Raw genomic sequence first — 19,433 nt, 5'->3', positions numbered from 1 at the left:
ACACATAACAGAGGCTTTATCCTTTAATAGCATATGCTCCTTCACTATTCACAAAAGTCTGCCAGCTTTGGGGTAACTTTTCGATTCTGTGACTGTAGAAATCACGTGGTTTTGTGGCAAACAACTCGTCGAACCATGTTCGGTGCGCATTTTCACCCGAAGAGAAATCTGCTTGAAGGTTGTTCGATAAAGAGCGGAAAATCTGAAAATCTAAGGGCGCAAGATCAGGTGAATAAGGTTGGTGCGGAACGACTTCCCAATCCAACTACTATGTAGTGTTTTTTGTCAGTCTAGCAGAATGCGGGCAGGCGTTATCGTGCAGTAATATCACTTGACGCAGCCTTCCTGGTCGTTGTTCTTGTATTGCGTTTGGAAGACGTCTCTGTAGTTGCCAATAAATGTCAGCAGTGATGGTTACACCTCGGGGAAGCAATTCGTAGTACACCATACCGGCGCTATTCCACCAGGTGCATAACATTGCGTGTGCGTGTGCGTGTAGGTCTTAGTACGGGGAGTTGCTGCTTTGTTTGGGTTCAACCATTCCTTTCTTTTCCTCTTACAGGATAGGAATGGTCGGTGTTATTCACGAGCCACTTGATGACGAACAAGCAGATATGCACATAATTATGACCACCCATTTGCCAGTTCTCGAGTGTAACTGACTTCGATCATTGTGGATTAATGTGTTTAAACTATCCTCATCACAGCCCGAAGGTCTTCCTGAATGTGGAGAGTCACGTCAAATAGATCCTCCTTAGAATGAGAAAATTATTTTCTTGCCATGCTCTGTCCAATGGCATTATCTATTTACACGGTGCAAATGTTGCTGGGTGCCTCCGTTGCTGTCAACCATCTACTGAACTCAAACGGAAGAATATGTCGGAAATGTTCCGATTTCTCCATTTGACACTCCATGTTCTAGCACCCATAACTCCATTTGCAATTTCACACACAGGTATAACCTAAAAGGAATATCAAATTTCTACAAATGACCGAAATCGTTAATCGAACTACAGAAGACTCACTACAGAGATTTCTTCTAGAACCTACTCGCGATATCAAAAACGGCGATAGCTTTGCCGCCTACACGCATCCGCGGGAATGCACATAATGATTCTGACTTAATACTAAAGCTATGACCATGTAGATTAAGACTTACAAACCTTTTTAGTATTTCAGATAACATTATCTCTCTAATAAAATAAAAAAACAATGCACAAACAATTATTTAAACAGTATGGTTCACTTATATGCATATCAGTTTACACTGGACTGACACTTGCTTGGTGGCAGCACTCTTCAGTGCCTGCTTAAGGCGCTGCTACCTGTACTATGCTGGGTTTGTTTGTTTTGTGCTATTGCCGTTAGATGGCTGATGTTTACTTTAAGGTGTACTCTGTTAGCAGACAGACGCTTAGATATTGCCAACCGTTGTAACGGTACTACTATGAAAAAATTTGTATGACTGAAATACGTTGGTAAACAGAATGGTAAACATACTTGTATCATTACACACTCACCATCTCCAAATGACAAACTGACAATATGTGAACTCAAACTGCAAAGTGAACTGCGAATATAAAATGAGACTCGATAAATAAACAGATAGCCACCAGAATACCAAAACGCAAAACAAAAACCTAATAACTTACACACCAACATAATACATAGCTAATGAAGCTCACATGATTAAAAAACATGAAACGGCTCTTGAATATATAGCAAACGTGCTCGAATATTGCATATAAGATTGCCCAAATGAACAGGAGGTCCTCGCTGTGGTGACGTTGTAAATGGTTCAAATGGTTCTGAGCACTATGGGACTTAACATCTGTGGTCATCAGTCCCCTAGAACTTAGAACTACTTAAATCTAACTAACCTAAGGACATCACACACATCCATGCCCGTGGCAGGATTCGAACCTGCGACCGTAGCAGTCGCGCGGTTCCGGACTGAGCGCCTAGAACCGCTAGACCACCGCGGCCGGCGGTGACGTTGTACATACTCCCAATGGGTGCATGGGGTTTGTCGAGAGATGACGTGGTGGTTATTCCCAGCAAGTGGAGTTAACGGCTTTGCAGCAATTTCCTCACTTCTGGTTAGATGTTTCCGCATCTTGTTGCATAGTAGATTTCTCTCGATCTGTAGAAAGAGCAGATATCCAATTTCTTCGTAGAAAAGGGGAGGATGGTTCAAAAATTTATCGCAGAATGGAAGAGACGTACAGAGAGCAATGCCTCACACGGTGCACAATATTCTGGTGTTGTAGCAATACGAAGCGGGATGCGTGAACATCAAGGACATGCCACGCACTGAGCAAGCGCACGTTGTTGCCACGAGTGCATGATTTCGGCTGGAAGGAGCTCATACGAACGAATCATCGTGTCACTACATGTGATACTGCTGTTAAGCTGTCGATAAGCAAAGGATAAGCTTTGTCAAGGCAAAATTTTCTGTACAGCAAGTGTCCAGGCACCTTTCAGGGAGTCAGAAAGTGGCGAGAGTGGGTGTTTGCTTAACCCATCTGTTCTGTTGAGATACGCGAAAACAAGGAACAGATTACATCGCTCAGATCATGGCACGTAATAAAACGCGGTATCATCACTCCCCATTGCCTCCAGTCAGATGAACATGGAGTGGCAGCATCCCAGCTCACCTCGTCGAAAAAAAGCCCACTCTACCCCGAAGGCTGGAAAAGTGATGCTCAGTTTCTTTTTCGATGAAGAAGGATCTCTACTCATCGACTGGCTACCACAGAGAGCAACAGTTAACGCTGAACAGTATCGCAACACGTAGTTAGGCACAAAGAGGCCATCAAGAACAAGCACAGGGGCAAGTTCACGAATTGGATAGCGCTTCTCCAGGACTTTCTAGGAAACATGTAGCCAAAAACTCCCTCGTGTTCCTTCAAAAATTTCTATGGGAGGTCCTGGAACATCCTTCTTACAGCTTCAGTGTCTTCCCACGTCACTTACATATCTTCGTCCCATTAAAACGATATCTGAAAGGTCAGAGGTTCACATGTGAGAGGGAAGTGCAGGCCACTGTGCAAAACTAGACCTATCAAGGATACAAGAGTTTCTACACTGAAGCTATCCACTCCCTTCCTAGGCACAGGGATCGGTGTATAAAATCAATGCTAGTTATGTATAGTTCTACTGTTCCACTTGATCTGTAATTATAGTATTCTTATTAAAATTTCTTTACATAAGCTGCAGTCTGCTTTTCGTTTGGGCACACCTGATGTTATTGGACCAGGACACAATGCCCAGTCAATCTAGAAAAATCAGAGGATGTCTATCAAACGAAGATATAAAATATGTAATTGATGGCGCGCAAGAGAGATACTATCTAGTCATGGCACATGGCAGTAGAACGTGGCAGATTACCTAGGCGGCGTCACGGAGGCGTAAGTGCTCCAGATATCATCGTAGTTACGGGTTGGCATGGTAATTCCAGATCATCTGATTGTTGCAACTACTGAGCAACAGAGGTGACGAACGGTTTCTCCGACTAATCAGTAATCTTTTATCGACCTCCTGGTTGCTGTAGAACTCGTTCAAACTGTCGTAGCATGCCACAAAAGCCAACGGCCTTGCCGCAGTGGAAACACCGGTTCCCGTCAGATCATCGATGTTAAGCGCTGTCGGGCTGAACTAGCACCTGGATGGGTGACCATCCGGTCTGCCGAGTGCTGTTGGCAAGCGGGGCGCACTCAGTCCTTGTGAGGCAAACTGAAGAGCTACTATATTGAGAAGTAGCTGCTCCGGTCTCGGAAACTGACATATAGCCGGGTGAGCGGTGTGTTGACTCCAGCCGGCCGGAGTGACCGAGCGGTTCTAGGCGCTTCAGTCCAGAACCGCGCGACTGCTACGGCCGCAGGTTCGAATCCTGCCTCGGGCATGGATGTGTGTGATGTCCTTAGGTTAGTTAGGTTTAAGTAGTTCTAAGTTCTAGGGGACTGATGACCACAGCAGTTAAGTCCCATAGTGCTCAGAGCCATTTGAACCATTTTTTTGCTGACTACATGCCCCTCCATATCCGCATCCAGTGATGCCTATGGGCTGAGGATGACACGGCGGCCAGTCAGTACTTTTGGGTCTTCATGGCCTGTTCGGGAGGAGTTTTACTTTTTTAGCATGCCATATAAATGGTAAGATCCTGTGAATAGATGGTCATTGGGATTTCTAGCGGAAATATTGATGACTTCAGCTTTTTCAGGAATTGATGACTTTCGCATCAGCTTTTCCCAGAATCCTTGAAGCCAGGATCCGGCGCTCGGCCAATGACAACACTCCCACAATTTCTCCTGCCTAGCTCTTACATACTGTGGACATTGGCGTTACGTAAGAGTGTCGATGTCATCGTGCTGTTTGCCAGTTACGTGCCAATGGGATGCAATCTTGGCCCCCACCCTTCGGGCAATTGTAATTTTTATAGTTGATCGTGTGTGAACTGTCATTTACAATATGTACGTCCACCAAATATGAAGCGCCTCCAGCCACAGGAAAGAGGAAAGCTATCACTAAGCACTGTCAGTTCTTTTTTTTTTTAACAATATGGTTAATATTAGCAAAAACACAGATTTGTGTGCATGCGTCAGACACTCCAACACAACTTGTGAAGGCAGCAGCTAATGTTATACTGCTACCACACATGTGTCTTTCCAGATATGCTGACCTGTTATGATAAATTAATAACGTTTAAATTTCGATTTTTGTTGTTATTGTTACAGACGAGGACACACAGGTGTTCCGCGATATACTAGTGCCTCAGGTTGTCTGCCTGATCTGTCATTCCTGTTACTGTTTGACTATGTCGCAGCACAGCCACAGCAGCAACCAATCACAACCCAAAGCCCGTCATCCAATGCTCACGGAACAGCAGGACCGTGATACAGAGGTGTTTCAAGACCCGCTATTGTATGAGCTATAGCAGCAGCCTCCTACATGGAGTTTATTTGGACTGCCAAGCAATCAGGAAGAATATAGTTGGACAACGAATGGCTATTACTGTAATTGCCGGTTGAAAATTGATGACTTATATACATATACAAATAAAATATGCCTTATAATGGTTTTATTCGTCAACACTTTCAACACACAGACACACACACACACACACACACACACACACACACACACACACACACACTTGGTGTGTTGTAACTGCAGCATATACACAGGCATAACACAAGCATAACATAATATATGTTGGAGTAACACCTTACAGTGGTGTACACCACAGTTATGCCTTGCATATACTGCACATATGTCATACATACACTGCCATAATAATATTTACAACTGTACTCTAGGCCAGTCAGTACTGTAGGAATCAAGATACTTTACTGCATTAAGGGAGATAAGATGTGGCAAACCAGATGTTGTTGTACACCCATAGGCACCCATTCAAATGAATGGGTGCCTATCAGTTTATGCATCCTGTGTTCATCCCTAACTTTAAGATTTACGCTATAGAACGTTGGAAGTGGACATACTCCACTGCAACCTGTTGTCATATTCCAGTGGGACAGTGGGATGTTCTCTGCATATAATAAAATGCCAATCTGTGTGTGGTGTTTAACAATGTTAACGTGTCACACAGCTCGCATTCTACGTGCATGGTTTGAAGAGCACCAGGATCACTTCACCGTATCCTTTGACCACCAAACACCCCAGACTTAAAATCAATCGAGAATTTGTGGGACCACCACAACCGGACTCTTGGCTCCATGTATCCTGAACCGAGAACCCTTACGCAGCTCGCCATGGCACTGGTGTCAGCATGGCTCAACATCCCTGTCGATACCTTCAGAACCTTATTGACTCTCTTCCTGCGTGTCTCGCGGCGGCCCGCATTGCTAAAGATCGTTATTGAGGCTATTGACAGGTGGTCACATTAACGTGACTGGACAGTGCAATCATTCAAAAAATTCAAATACAGGGTTATTACAAATGATTGAAGCGATTTCACAGCTCTACAATAACTTTATTATTTGAGATATTTTCACAATGCTTTGCACACACATACAAAAACTCAAAAAGTTTTTTTAGGCATTCACAAATGTTCGATATGTGCCCCTTTAGTGATTCGGCAGACATCAAGCCGATAATCAAGATCCTCCCACACTCGGCGCAGCATGTCCCCATCAATGAGTTCGAAAGCATCGTTGATGCGAGCTCGCAGTTCTGGCACGTTTCTTGGTAGAGGATCTTTAAACACTGAATCTTTCACATAATCCCACAGAAAGAAATCGCATGGGGTTAAGTCGGGAGAGCATGGAGGCCATGACATGAATTGCAGATCATGATCTCCACCACGACCGATCCATCGGTTTTCCAATCTCCTGTTCAAGAAATGCCGAACATCATGATGGAAGTGCGGTGGAGCACCATCCTGTTGAAAGATGAAGTCGGCGCTGTCGGTCTCAAGTTGTGGCATGAGCCAATTTTCCAGCATGTCCAGATACACGTGTCCTGTAACGTTTTTTTCGCAGAAGAAAAAGGGGCCGTAAACTTGAAACCGTGAGATTGCACAAAACATGTTAACTTTTGGTGAATTGCGAATTTGCTGCATGAATGCGTGAGGATTCTCTACCGCCCAGATTCGCACATTGTGTCTGTTCACTTCACCATTAAAAAAAATGTTGCTTTTTTGTCTCACTGCGCTCTCGAGCGCTCTGGCGGAAGAAACCTGAAGTGCGACTTCAGCCGACCAAAACTTTATGAGTTTTTCTACGTATCTGTAATGTGTCGTGACCATATGTCAATGAATGGAGCTACAGTGAATTTATGAAATCGCTTCAATCATTTGTAATAGCCCTGTATTAATATGTATTTTAACATATCACAATAGACTATTTTATGGCCTGTCGGCTTTCATGCTGACATTCTTGGGATGTGCCGTCCGGTGTGGCCGTGCGGTTCTAGGCGCTTCAGTCTGGAACTGCGTGACCGCTACGGTTGCAGGTTCGAATCCTGTCTCGGGCATGGATGTGTGCGATGTCGTTAGGTTAGTTAGGTTTAAGTAGTTCTAAGTTCTAGGGGACTGATGACCACAGATGTTAAGTCCCATAGTGCTCAGAGCCATTTGAACCATTTTTTTTTCTTTTTGGGATGTACGTACTGATGCCTCAGTAAGAAAAAAGTGCTAGCAAAGTGTGACTTTTCATTTCTGTTGCCGCTTGCTGCTACATATATCACTTTGCATTAGTATCAACATATACGTTTTACAGCGACTACTATTTCTAACTATATAAACCTCGCCATCAGGAAATTATAACGGTAAAAAATATCCTAAATATGCATTACTTTTTTCGTTTTATTAGTGTTTACAAAATGAATTTAAAAAAGTGCTTTTTTTAAAGAAGAGATATCCTATATTAATCTGATGTAAAATTGAGAATTTATTTTCAAGGCTAGTACACGAAGGGTAAGAGCGGGTATATAGATGACGAAATTACAGGAATGTTCAATGGAAGTATGTCAGGTGAATGAACAAGCCAAGAGGCAATGCCGTTTGTTCTACTGTTTGCCGAGCACTGATGTTCTACCAAATAGACTACAGTAATGCGAAATCAGCTAGCTTACCGTGAGATATATTCCGCTGCTGCTTTCTCGTCGAGCCTGTCTCTGTAGCAGACAGTGACTGCGGGAAACAAATTTTGCCAGTTCTGGTAGTCTTTCTCCAGCGACACAACAGTCGGCTGCTCCTGGAACCGTCTGTAGCTGCTCATTGTGAGCTGTACGCTGACTGCAATCGCTACCACTATGCTGAAGCCCCACAGCGCACTAACAACAGAAAACAGCGGTCAGTTGAGGTTTATATCAGTTCCACGTGATAGTGAGTATATGCTGTGAAAAAATTTAATCAACTGTTATCCCAGTAACACTTTTTAGAGAAGTATGAAATTTTCATTAAACTGCGATATCACATGAGTTAGTCGTTGTTGTTATTGTGGTCTTGAGTCCTGACACTGGTTTGATGCAGGTCTCCATGCTACTCATACAGTAAAGCTGCATGCCCTCGGGAAAAATTACGGCTGTAGTTTCCCCTTGCTTTCAGCCTTTGCAGTACCAGCCCAGCACAGCAAGGCCGTTTTGGTTAATTTTACAAGGCCAGATCAGTCAATCATCCAGACTGTTGCCCCTGCAACTACTGAAAAGGCTGTTGCCCCTCTTCAGAAACCACACGTTTGTCTGGCCTCTCAACAGATACCCCTCCGTTGTGGTTGCACCTACGATACGGCTATCCGTATCGCTGAGGCACGCAAGCCTCCCCCCTAACGTCAAGGTCTATGGTTCACGGGGCGGGGGGGGGGGGGGGGGGGGGGGGGTGAGTTAGTCATAAAGTTATAATTATCGCTTTGAAAGTATAACGTTACATAATTAGAGTTTAAGACAAAAAACCGATGCACATCGAAGAAACTGTTCAAACGTGACGGGAACCTGTAGGTGTGATGTAGATGTACAGCAAAACAAATTATTACAATTTCAAAAAAGTTGGATGATTTATGCAAGAGAGAGTGCTTCACAATCTGAACAAGTCAGTAATGTCTTGGTCCACTTCTGGTCCTTATGCAAGCAGTTATTTGTCTGTGCATTGATTGACAGAGTTGCTGCATGGCCTCCTCAGTGATATTGTGCCATATTCTGTCCAACTGGCCCGTTACATCGTCAAAATCCCGAGCTGGTTGGTGGACCCAGCTCTAAACGTTCTCAATTATGGAGAGATATGGCGACTTGCTAGCCAAGATAGGGCTTGCAGACCATCACTTCCAGTTGTCAGGCTATGTGGCAGGCGACTATCAAGTTGGTATCCCATCCAGAGCCTCTCCAAACACGTCTTTGCTGATCATCAGGGCTCATTTAGAAGCGGGACTCATCACTGGATGCAATTCTACTCCAGTCAATGAGATTCCAGGTCGAAGACATGTCTGGAGACGCCCCGGACAGCAGTGGGATACTAACCTGACTGTCGCCAGTCATACAGCCTGACAACCAGGAGTGATGACTAGGGATACCATTCATTTTCATAGCAGGACCCGTTTGGTTGTCATTCGCGGCATCCTTAAAGCACAGCCGTACGTCGACCATATTGTATGCCCCGTTTCATTGCCCTTCATGGCGAGCCATCCTCAGCACACATTTTAACGAGATAATGCCCTCCGCACATGGCAAGAGTTTCTACTGCTTGCCTGCGTGTTTCCCAAACCCTACCTTGGTGAGCAAGGTCGCCGAGTCCCTCCCCATTGAGGACATTTGGAGTATTGTGGGCAATGTCCTCCAAACATCTCGGGACTTTGACGATATAACTCGCCATTTGGACAGAATTTAGCACGATAAGTGCTTGCATAAGGGCCAGAGGTGGACAACGCGCTATTGACTCGCTCAATTTGTGAAGCTCTTTCTCTTGAATAAAACATACCAATTTTTCTGAAACGGTAACTATTAATTTGTCTGTACACGTAGATAAGATTTACAGATTACTGTCTCATTCGGATAATTCCTTAGTGGTGCGTCGTCTTTTTTTTCCACAGAGTTTTTAAAAAAAGGGGAGGGGGGGGGGGGGGCAAAGAGCGTCATAATTGCCCATGCTGAAGTGTACAGCAGCAATACACCATAATATGATCCAGAAGTCAGGGGGCATAGACGCTTCCATCTTAGCAAAAACAGACATAATGTCTTATGGGATAACAGCAATCAGTGATTTTATAATGTTACTTAAAATCCGTCTTGATTGCAAAAAATTTTTTTTATTATTCATATGACCAGTTTCGGTTCATTCAGAACCATCTTCAGATCTGATATTTCAGTTACAGGAGTAACCCGTCCAAATTCAGCACCGTAGCATGTGAAAGGTGCTGAATTTGGACGGGTTACTCCTGTAACTGAAATATCAGATCTGAAGATGGTTCTGAATGAACCGAAACTGGTCAAAGCTTCCATCTTAGTCAAACACGTCTGAATTACGAAGAACGAAGTGTCAGGCCGTCTTTCAGTGAGGAATAGAGAATCGCAAGAACAACTGAATTACTGTATTGTATTGTATGTTAACTGGGGACCTATTTTTTAACGACGGAGAGGCTCCTTCCCTGCCGCAGCCGCAGTGATCCACAAATCCACAACGACTACCGCAGTCCGCTTCACCCCTCCGCCGCCCCACACCGAACCCAGGGTTAAGCCGTCGGCACACGGACCGTGCATCCGAACGTTGAGCGTGCCGAGTTTCTGACGTCATAGCGTGGAATAGCACGTTCGGGGGCCTTTCCGAACGTGCAGAGCAATATCTAGCATGTCAGATATTCTGAGCGTGCGTCTGAGCGTTGACCAATGCGATGGCACAACACCACCTACGTCACATGCACGCCATCTCCCTTCAGCAAAAAGTTGTGAGGCGACATATTGGCATTCATTTCAAGCTTACACATATATATGCCGTTTCTGAGCACCAGCAAATTGAGAATCACTGGAAAATCCGTTCTTAACTGTGTGATCCGTTGTAATAAAATAATGAGAAACGTCATACTCGTGGTAAGAGAATTACTGCAACTTGCGTATTATGAGAGTATGCTATTTGAAGGCAGCAATGCACTGAAGATGCACCCAAAACGCATTGTTCTTGGTACAATTTGATATAATTAAATTTCAGTTAGTAACACAGCTACGATTAAAGCTTTCAACAAGTACTAAGATTCGTAAGCTCCTAAGAATAGCAATTAACTACCAAATGTTGGTTTAGCATGGTGAATAGCGTTACTGATAAGTGGAATTTTTATGTTTGGGCGGTGGTTCGCGACTCGTCAGTACGTAAATTTTTTTCCCTAACATTTGCGTTTTTATTGGGTTCTGTTGCTTTATTATTAGTTTAATATAAGTATATACTATAATTTTTGATGTTGTGTAAATATAAGTTCACCTTTCTTTGGTTGTACGATTGGCTTGATCTACAGCACACGTTGCGCTACTTGTGTAAAGCTATTTTGCTCCTTTTTTCTTTTACGCTTCGTAATTCACGTGTTGCAAAGATTCTGCTACTGGGTAGGAACAGTGATCAAGTAAGACTAACCTTCTAGTTTTACTAAAATGTGGAAATGATGAAATAATGTTTATCTTACGTGAAGAAGTATTGCAAATTTGTATCGCACTGTTTGTAATGCAACTTTTATAAGCCTGTGTCCTTATTGATTGGACATGGTACTTTCCTTTTCATGGACAATGGAGGAAATGTGCGTTTTAATAGAGCTAAAGTGGGAATTTTACGCGCGCCCGTTTCGTAAACAGTGTGATTTACGAACTAGAAACTTCCCGCAACTGCCGCCGGAGTGCGTTGCGATCGCGTGTACCACGTTGGGACCCAAGCACCGTATGCACAAGTCGCATCGTTTCTGAGCGTTCAGCAGCACGTTGAACTAAGCACGCTCAACGTTGACGTTCGACAGCACGGTCCGTGTGCCGGCGGCTTTACTGTGCGGTTCGGCCCCCGGTCGACCCCCCCCCCCCCCCCCTCCTTCCGCCCAAGGGACGTCTCACGACAGACGAGTGTAACCCCTATGTTTGTGTGGTAGAGTAATGGTGGGGTACGCGTACGTGGGGAACTTGTTTGCGCAGCAATCGGCGACATAGTGTAGCTGAGGGGGAATACGAGGAACCAGCCCACATTCGCAGAGGCAGATGGAAAACCGTCTAAAAACCATCCTCAAACTGGCCGGCTCACCGGACCTCGACACAAGTCCGCCAGGTGGATTCGTGCCGGGGACCAGGCGCTCCTTCCCACTCCGGAAAGTCGTGCGTTAGACCGCTGGGCTAACCGGGCAGGCACAACTGAGGTACTTGCACTCAAAGACCTACGTATCACATGGAAATAGTAGAAAAAATTGTAGAAAAAATTAAAATTTTATTTATTTATTTACACGTCAGGCTCCGTAGGACCAAATTGAGGAGCAAACTTCCAAGGTCATGGAACATGTCAGTACATGAAATTACAACATAAAAGAACAGATAAAAATAAAATGTTTATGAATCCGAAAAAAATTAATCCATACGTTTAAGTAAACACAATCAACAATACAACAAGAATCAGCTTGATTTTTCACGTAACTCCTCGACAAAATAGAAGGAGTGACCCATGAGGAAACTCTTCAGTTCGATTTGAAAGCGCGTTGATTACTCCTAAGATTTTTTGAATTCGAGTGATAGCTGATTGAAAATGGATGCAGCACTATACTGCACACCTTTCTGCACAGGAGTTAAGAAAGTCCGATCCAGATGCAGCTTTGATGTCTGCCAGGTATTAATTGAGTGAAAGCTGCTTATTTTTGGGAATAAGCTAATATTGTTAACGAGAAATGACAGTAAGAAATATACATACTGAGAGGCCAATGTCAGTGACAGCGTTACGTGACCGAGCTGCCTTGGCGGCCTCCTTCTTGGAAGCATCCGTCTGTAACGGTGCCGATTTCTTGCGTCCTCCATCAGCAGATAGGACGCTATTCCTTCTCCGCCCTGTAATGGCTTCATACTCCCATTTCCCTCTTTCGACAGGAAGAGTTGACGCATCTACAGTGGCTTCAGTTCAGGATGTGAGCTCGTTGAGGATGGTTAGGTTTGATTATTGCAGAATTACTATAATTGCTGGCGATGGGTTGATCCCTTCCGTTGCAGCTGCTCGATCTCGTATATGTTGCGTTCGGAACCGTAGTCCCGTCGCGAAGAGTTCACCAGCGCTTGTCCTCCTCTCGTGACACGCTTCTCGCATTGCCGAATGGGGTTAGGAAACTCTGGAAAGCCAGAAGGCATGTCAGAGGCGCTGCCGTCACTGCACGTGCGTGCGAGGTCGCAGCCTCATCCACTACGTGCGCGCCTACCAAGTTTGTGTCCGATATACGTATGCTCGCCTCGGGACACTCACTCCTAATACATCAAGCTGCGGCGCATTATTTATAGGCAGTACGTATTGCGATTACAGAACTATCTGTTATTTCGACACTCCTTTATAAACTTCTCACTGCTTTCACAATAAACATGCCATTTGTTACATTCGTCTATCGATCTTAGTTTTCGATATTTTTAATTTTGAAATCAGGAGCTCCTTCGCTGGACACCATCTATAAATCAGTGTGCAGTATACACTGCCGTTTAATGTATACACTAACGGAAAACGAACAACGAAACAAGGCTTAGTAAGGCTGATGGCCGCCCATTGTGGCCGAGCGGTTCTAGGAGCTTCAGTCCGGAACCGCGCTGCTGCTACGGCTGCAGGTTCAAACCCTGCCTCGGGTGTGGATGTGTGTGATGTCCTTAGGTTAGTTAGGTTTAAGTAGTTCTAAGTCTAGGGGACTGATGACCTCAGATGTTAAGTCCCATTGTGCTCAGAGCCATTTGAACCACTTTTTTATGGCTGATGGGAGGGAAATATTTTTCGGGCAGCCAGTACCACAGGCCATAAGTAGTCGCGGGGTGGAGGGAAGCGATGGGAATGGCTGTTACCCGCACGTCTCTCCCACTCGCAGGCATTCTTTCGAACTACCTTCAGTAAGAAGTTCTGCGAAAAAGTTCAACGGCGCCAAAACGTTGGAAAGGCAATTACTGAATATGATGTAGCATGAACACCAAAAAAGTATTAACAATATAGGTATTAACCAAGATCTAAATGACAAAGTGACTGACGACAATTTGTTTACAGAATAGCTACCATAGAAACAATCCTTCTGAGAAAGCTTTTGGTCAGGCCTTCTGTTCTGTTCGTGGCTATCACAGACCTGCATCCATAGCCGATGTCGTTAACACACGCCTGTGCGGTGGCATTCGATTTGGAGGTAAGCCGATTCGAACCGTGGTGGTGGATGAATCTTAAAACTGCCAGTATTTGGCCGCTAAGGGGAGCAGAGGTATTGTCGTGATGTTCCTGATCGCCACACATTGCTCCAGTGCCCTGGATAAAGTTGCAAATCTCACAATAGTGTCTCATGGAGTGAGATACTGTTGATGGTGACCCATCCATAGAATGGGGACGTTGACCTTGGCGACGTTCCTGGTGCTGTTCGAGAGGAGTAGGCTCTGTGGTAGGACTGGGATTCTCTCGTCACCATACAACACGGACATGGCACTACACTATACATGCATCTGTTAAGCTCACCTACACTCTTCAAGTACATATAAGACTCAGGTTTCACATATCATCAACGAAAGAGGCCAATGTGCATGGAGGAAGAACACACTTTCCACCAGGCTGCTGGAGCATTTTCGTGGAATTTCCCGGCCAACAATGCCATACGACATTTACACATTTTTACCTTTGTCATGGCGCTCCTCTACATCAGGTGCCATTTGCCAGCAGGTCCGTACCGAGGGAGTGGTGAGAAGCCCCCCTCCCCCCGTCAATAGCGTAGACAGAGGGAGCGCAAAAAGCAAAAAGTGGCCAGTTAAAAAAAAAAAAAGCGTGAAATCCGATTTAAGAATTAACCGGGAGGGGCACGTGTGTTCTCCAGCCCCACGTGTTCCTACTTTCCTACAAATGGCTGCTACCGAACACGCATTTTAACCGTCAACAGTGCGCTTGGTGCCTAACAGCTAGCTGATCTTCAACTATGGAGTTTTTGTTGCTACTTCTCTACAGTATTGTAGGATCTTGACGACTGGCGTGAAACTGTTTAAGCTAGGCTGCTTTAAAATATTCGGTAGAGTAATAAGTGAAATGGGAAATAGATCTTCCATATAACATACCATTTCATCTCACTTTAATTTCCCGTTAGGAAAGGGTTACATGAGAGCTCTGTATCTTATTCTGAAAAACATGCAGCAAATTTTTGTACCAAATAAAACAGAAATTTCGATACAACAGAGCTAGTTAACGAAACAGCTGCTTTCACATTCCAGCAGAAAGAGCTGATGAAGAGCACCGACACAGATGCCCATTCGGTTACCTAGAAATCTTTTTTTTTTTTTTTTTTTTGAAATGTGCTTATCCAGACATCGAAATAGCTATGAAGATAGAAATAGCTACGAAGATATTTATGACAGTTTCAATGCACTTTCAGCAAATTAAAGATGGTAACAAACGATTTACTGTCGAGTATAGTTGAAGCAGACTGTCAAATTCAGCTAGCTTGTCGACAAATCTGCAAGTCTGCTAAATTTGATTCCAGTGGCATTATTAATGAGTTTGCTGCGGTCAAATCAAGGAAATAGAAAATAAAATATTATTATAATAAGAACACAATTCTTGGGGAGGAATGTGCTCTTGACAATTATAGCCCTTTTTCTTTTCTTTTCTATTAATTCATTCATTGTTAATAATTTAGTGGGGCAAAGAAAATCTATTCTTCATTATACAGCATGATAAAATCAACGTACAGTAACTACAACAAATAATAAGCTGTAGATCTTGTTTCATTTTCAATTCGTTTAAAAAGTTTGTACAATTCGTAATTTATTTACTACAATAATACATTAAATTAGTTGGGTGCAGTATCTTTCGTCGATACAGGGTGGTTATAAACAGTCTGAAAAGCTTTTAAGGGTGTTGCAGGGTAACTTGTGGTGAGAAATAATTGTTAAGAAAAGAATTCGACAAGTTGCACCTTTTCCAAGTTAATTAGCATTGGCGTTAGGCGATCAGGACGTTGCGCGCGCAAATTCAAGTGGCCCGCCCAAGACGGTGCCGCCAAATTTGTTCTTCGTTTGGTTTCCTAAAACCAAACGAGAGCGATAAGAAAATTGGACATTGAATCATAGTAAGGATCGAATTCGAGCCAAAGGCTGAGCAGTCTAGCGCGCTGTCGCCTACGCTATGAGGACAACTGGCACTAATTGTACACTCCTGGAAATGGAAAAAAGAACACATTGACACCGGTGTGTCAGACCCACCATACTTGCTCCGGACACTGTGAGAGGGCTGTACAAGCAATGATCACACGCACGGCACAGCGGACACACCAGGAACCGCGGTGTTGGCCGTCAAATGGCGCTAGCTGCGCAGCATTTGTGCACCGCCGCCGTCAGTGTCAGCCAGTTTGCCGTGGCATACGGAGCTCCATCGCAGTCTTTAACACTGGTAGCATGCCGCGACAGCGTGGACGTGAACCGTATGTGCAGTTGACGGACTTTGAGCGAGGGCGTATAGTGGGCATGCGGGAGGCCGGGTGGACGTACCGCCGAATTGCTCAACACGTGGGGCGTGAGGTCTCCACAGTACATCGATGTTGTCGCCAGTGGTCGGCGGAAGGTGCACGTGCCCGTCGACCTGGGACCGGACCGCAGCGACGCACGGATGCACGCCAAGACCGTAGGATCCTACGCAGTGCCGTAGGGGACCGCACCGCCACTTCCCAGCAAATTAGGGACACTGTTGCTCCTGGGGTATCGGCGAGGACCATTCGCAACCGTCTCCATGAAGCTGGGCTACGGTCCCGCACACCGTTAGGCCGTCTTCCGCTCACGCCCCAACATCGTGCAGCCCGCCTCCAGTGGTGTCGCGACAGGCGTGAATGGAGGGACGAATGGAGACGTGTCGTCTTCAGCGATGAGAGTCGCTTCTGCCTTGGTGCCAATGATGGTCGTAAGCGTGTTTGGCGCCGTGCAGGTGAGCGCCACAATCAGACTGCATACGACCGAGGCACACAGGGCCAACACCCGGCATCATGGTGTGGGGAGCGATCTCCTACACTGGCCGTACACCACTGGTGATCGTCGAGGGGACACTGAATAGTGCACGGTACATCCAAACCGTCATCGAACCCATCGTTCTACCATTCCTAGACCGGCAAGGGAACTTGCTGTTCCAACAGGACAATGCACGTCCGCATGTATCCTGTGCCACCCAACGTGCTCTAGAAGGTGTAAGTCAACTACCCTGGCCAGCAAGATCTCCGGAACTGTCCCCCATTGAGCATGTTTGGGACTGGATGAAGCGGCGTCTCACGCGGTCTGCACGTCCAGCACGAACGCTGGTCCAACTGAGGCGCCAGGTGGAAATGGCATGGCAAGCCGTTCCACAGGACTACATCCAGCATCTCTACGATCGTCTCCATGGGAGAATAGCAGCCTGCATTGCTGCGAAAGGTGGATATACACTGTACTAGTGCCGACATTGTGCATGCTCTGTTGCCTGTGTCTATGTGCCTGTGGTTCTGTCAGTGTGATCATGTGATGTATCTGACCCCAGGAATGTGTCAATAAAGTTTCCCCTTCCTGGGACAATGAATTCACGGTGTTCTTATTTCAATTTCCAGGAGTGTATATGGCAGGCAGCTTGATTACGCGCGCGCGGAGGCCTGACTGGCTAACTTCAATGCTTATTAACTCGGAAACGGCGCAACCTATCGAATTCTTTTCTTAACAATTATTTCCCAGCACAGCGTATCCTGCAACACCCTTACAAGCTTTTGAGAGTGTTTCTGACAACTCCGTATAGATCATTGAAGTAATAACTTTAAAATAAAACTTCATTTGTATTAAATCTACCCTATAGGAAATTTGCTATAGGGTATGCTTGTAGAAAAAGCTGCAAAAAGTTAGATTTTTTGGGGAGATGATTTTTGCAGGAGGGCGGGGGGGCGGGGGGGGGGGGGGGCGCACGACCACCTCGGAGCGTAACAACTGCAATTAGGTTTCATTGTTTATTTGCGTTCTCTCTCTGTGCAGCGCGTTTATTTTATGCGTCAGAAAGTCCTGTCGTTGTCAAAGTGCGCAGGAAAGTACACTACTGGCCATTAAAATTGCTACACCAAGAAGAGATGCAGATGATAAACGGATATTCATTGGACAAATATACTACACTAGAACTGACATGTGATTACATTTTCACGCAATTTGGGTGCATAGATCCTGAGAAATCAGTACCCAGAACAACCACCTCTGGCCGTAATAACGCCCTTGATATGGGTGGGTATTGAGTCAAGCAGAGCTTGGATGGCGTGTACAGGTACAGCTGCCCATGCAGCTTCAACACGATACCACAGTTCATCAGAGTAGTGACTGGCGTATTGTGACGAGCCAGTTGCTCGGCCACCATTGACCAAACGTTTTCAATTGATGAGATATCTGGAGAATGTGCTGACCAGGGTAGCAGTCGAATGGCACCCCATACCATCGCGCCGGGTGATACGCCAGTATGGCGATGACGAATACACGCTTCCAATGTGCGTTCACCGCGATGTCGCCGAACACGGATGCGACCATCATGACGCCGTAAACAGAACCTGGATTCATCCGAAAAAATGACGTTTTGCCATTCGTGCACCCAGCTTCGTCGTTGAGTACACCATCGCAGGCGCTCCTGTCTGTGATGCAGCGTCAAGGGTAACCGCAGCCATGGTCTCCGAGCTGGTAGTCCATGCTGCTGCAAACGTCGTCGAACTGTTCGTGCAGATGGTTGTTGTCTTGCGAACGTCCCCATCTGTTGACTCAGGGATCGAGACGTGGTTGCACGATCCGTTACAGCCATGTAGATAAGATGCCTGTCATCTCGACTGCTAGTTGGGATCCAGCACGGCGTTCCGTATTACCCTCCTGAACCCACCGATTCCATATTCTGCTAACAGTCATTGGATCTCGACCAACGCAATCGCGATAGGCTACAATCCGACCTTTATCAAAGTCGGAAACGTGATGGTAGGCATTTCTCCTCCTTACACGAGGCATCACAACGTTTCACCAGGCAACGCCGGTCAACTGCTGTATGTGTATGAGAAATCGGTTGGAAACTTTCGTCATGTCAGCACGTTGTAGGTGTCGGCACCGGCGCCAACCTTGTGTGAATACTCTGAAAAGCTAATCATTTGCATATCACAGCATCTTGTTCCTGTCGGTTAAATTTCGCGTCTGTAGCACGTCATCTTAGTGGTGTAGCAATTTAAATGGCCAGTAGTGTAGTAGTCGAAGTGCGCAGGAAAGTGATAAACCTATCGACACCCTTCAAAGCAAACGCAATATTTCATATTAACAGGCAGTGTGTAAAACTATCCAGCCATTCATTGTGCGCATGCAAAGGTAAAGCGGAGAACATCGGCCCCTTCCGTACTTGACTGTCAATTACGTAGTTACTTTTGTCAAGGCAATAAGGACTTCGAGAGCGTGACTCACACTTCCAGTGGGTGCCTGTCGGGGGCGACCAGGTGGCTGACGCCGTGCACGCTCGTCTCGCGGCCCAGGTGCAGCACGTACGTCTTCGCGGCGGCGGCTGCGCGCTGCAGACGCATTGCTGCTGCCACTAGCCCGCTGGCGACTGAAGCCAGCGCAAGCCGGAAGGCTCCGTGCCTTAACGCATGCGCACCACTGCACTCGCCCGCCCCACAGCCCGCAGGCTACGCGAGCCAACCGTCATCTATATCTCAACCAGAGCAAAAAGTAATCGACAATCGATCATTGAAGGGGAGGCGGGTACATCTATATCTACATTTATACTCCGCAAGCCACCCAACGGTGTGTGG

The 19,433-nt window shown here is 45.7% G+C and overlaps 1 protein-coding gene and 1 pseudogene across 1 annotated transcript in view; one reads left to right on the top strand and one right to left on the bottom strand.

Moving 5' to 3' along the window:
* The window catches only part of LOC126176378 (sodium channel protein Nach-like), a 120,060-nt gene extending 100,858 nt beyond the window's left edge, over positions 1-19,202 (bottom strand). Inside the window, exons 1-2 of the mRNA XM_049923535.1 lie at positions 19,087-19,202; positions 7,594-7,794 (exon numbers count right to left, since the gene is read on the bottom strand). Of these exons, the coding sequence (XP_049779492.1) occupies positions 7,594-7,794; positions 19,087-19,202 (317 nt within the window). The remainder of the gene's footprint in view (positions 1-7,593; positions 7,795-19,086) is intronic.
* Positions 3,587-3,704, top strand: LOC126177521 (5S ribosomal RNA; annotated as a pseudogene).
* Positions 19,203-19,433: the final 231 nt, after the last annotated feature.

Source organism: Schistocerca cancellata, chromosome 3 (genome assembly GCF_023864275.1).
Source record: "Schistocerca cancellata isolate TAMUIC-IGC-003103 chromosome 3, iqSchCanc2.1, whole genome shotgun sequence".
NCBI lineage: Eukaryota > Metazoa > Arthropoda > Insecta > Orthoptera > Acrididae > Schistocerca > Schistocerca cancellata.
Note: the sequence above shows the minus strand (reverse complement) of the source record. Positions and strands in the feature narration are given on the sequence as shown.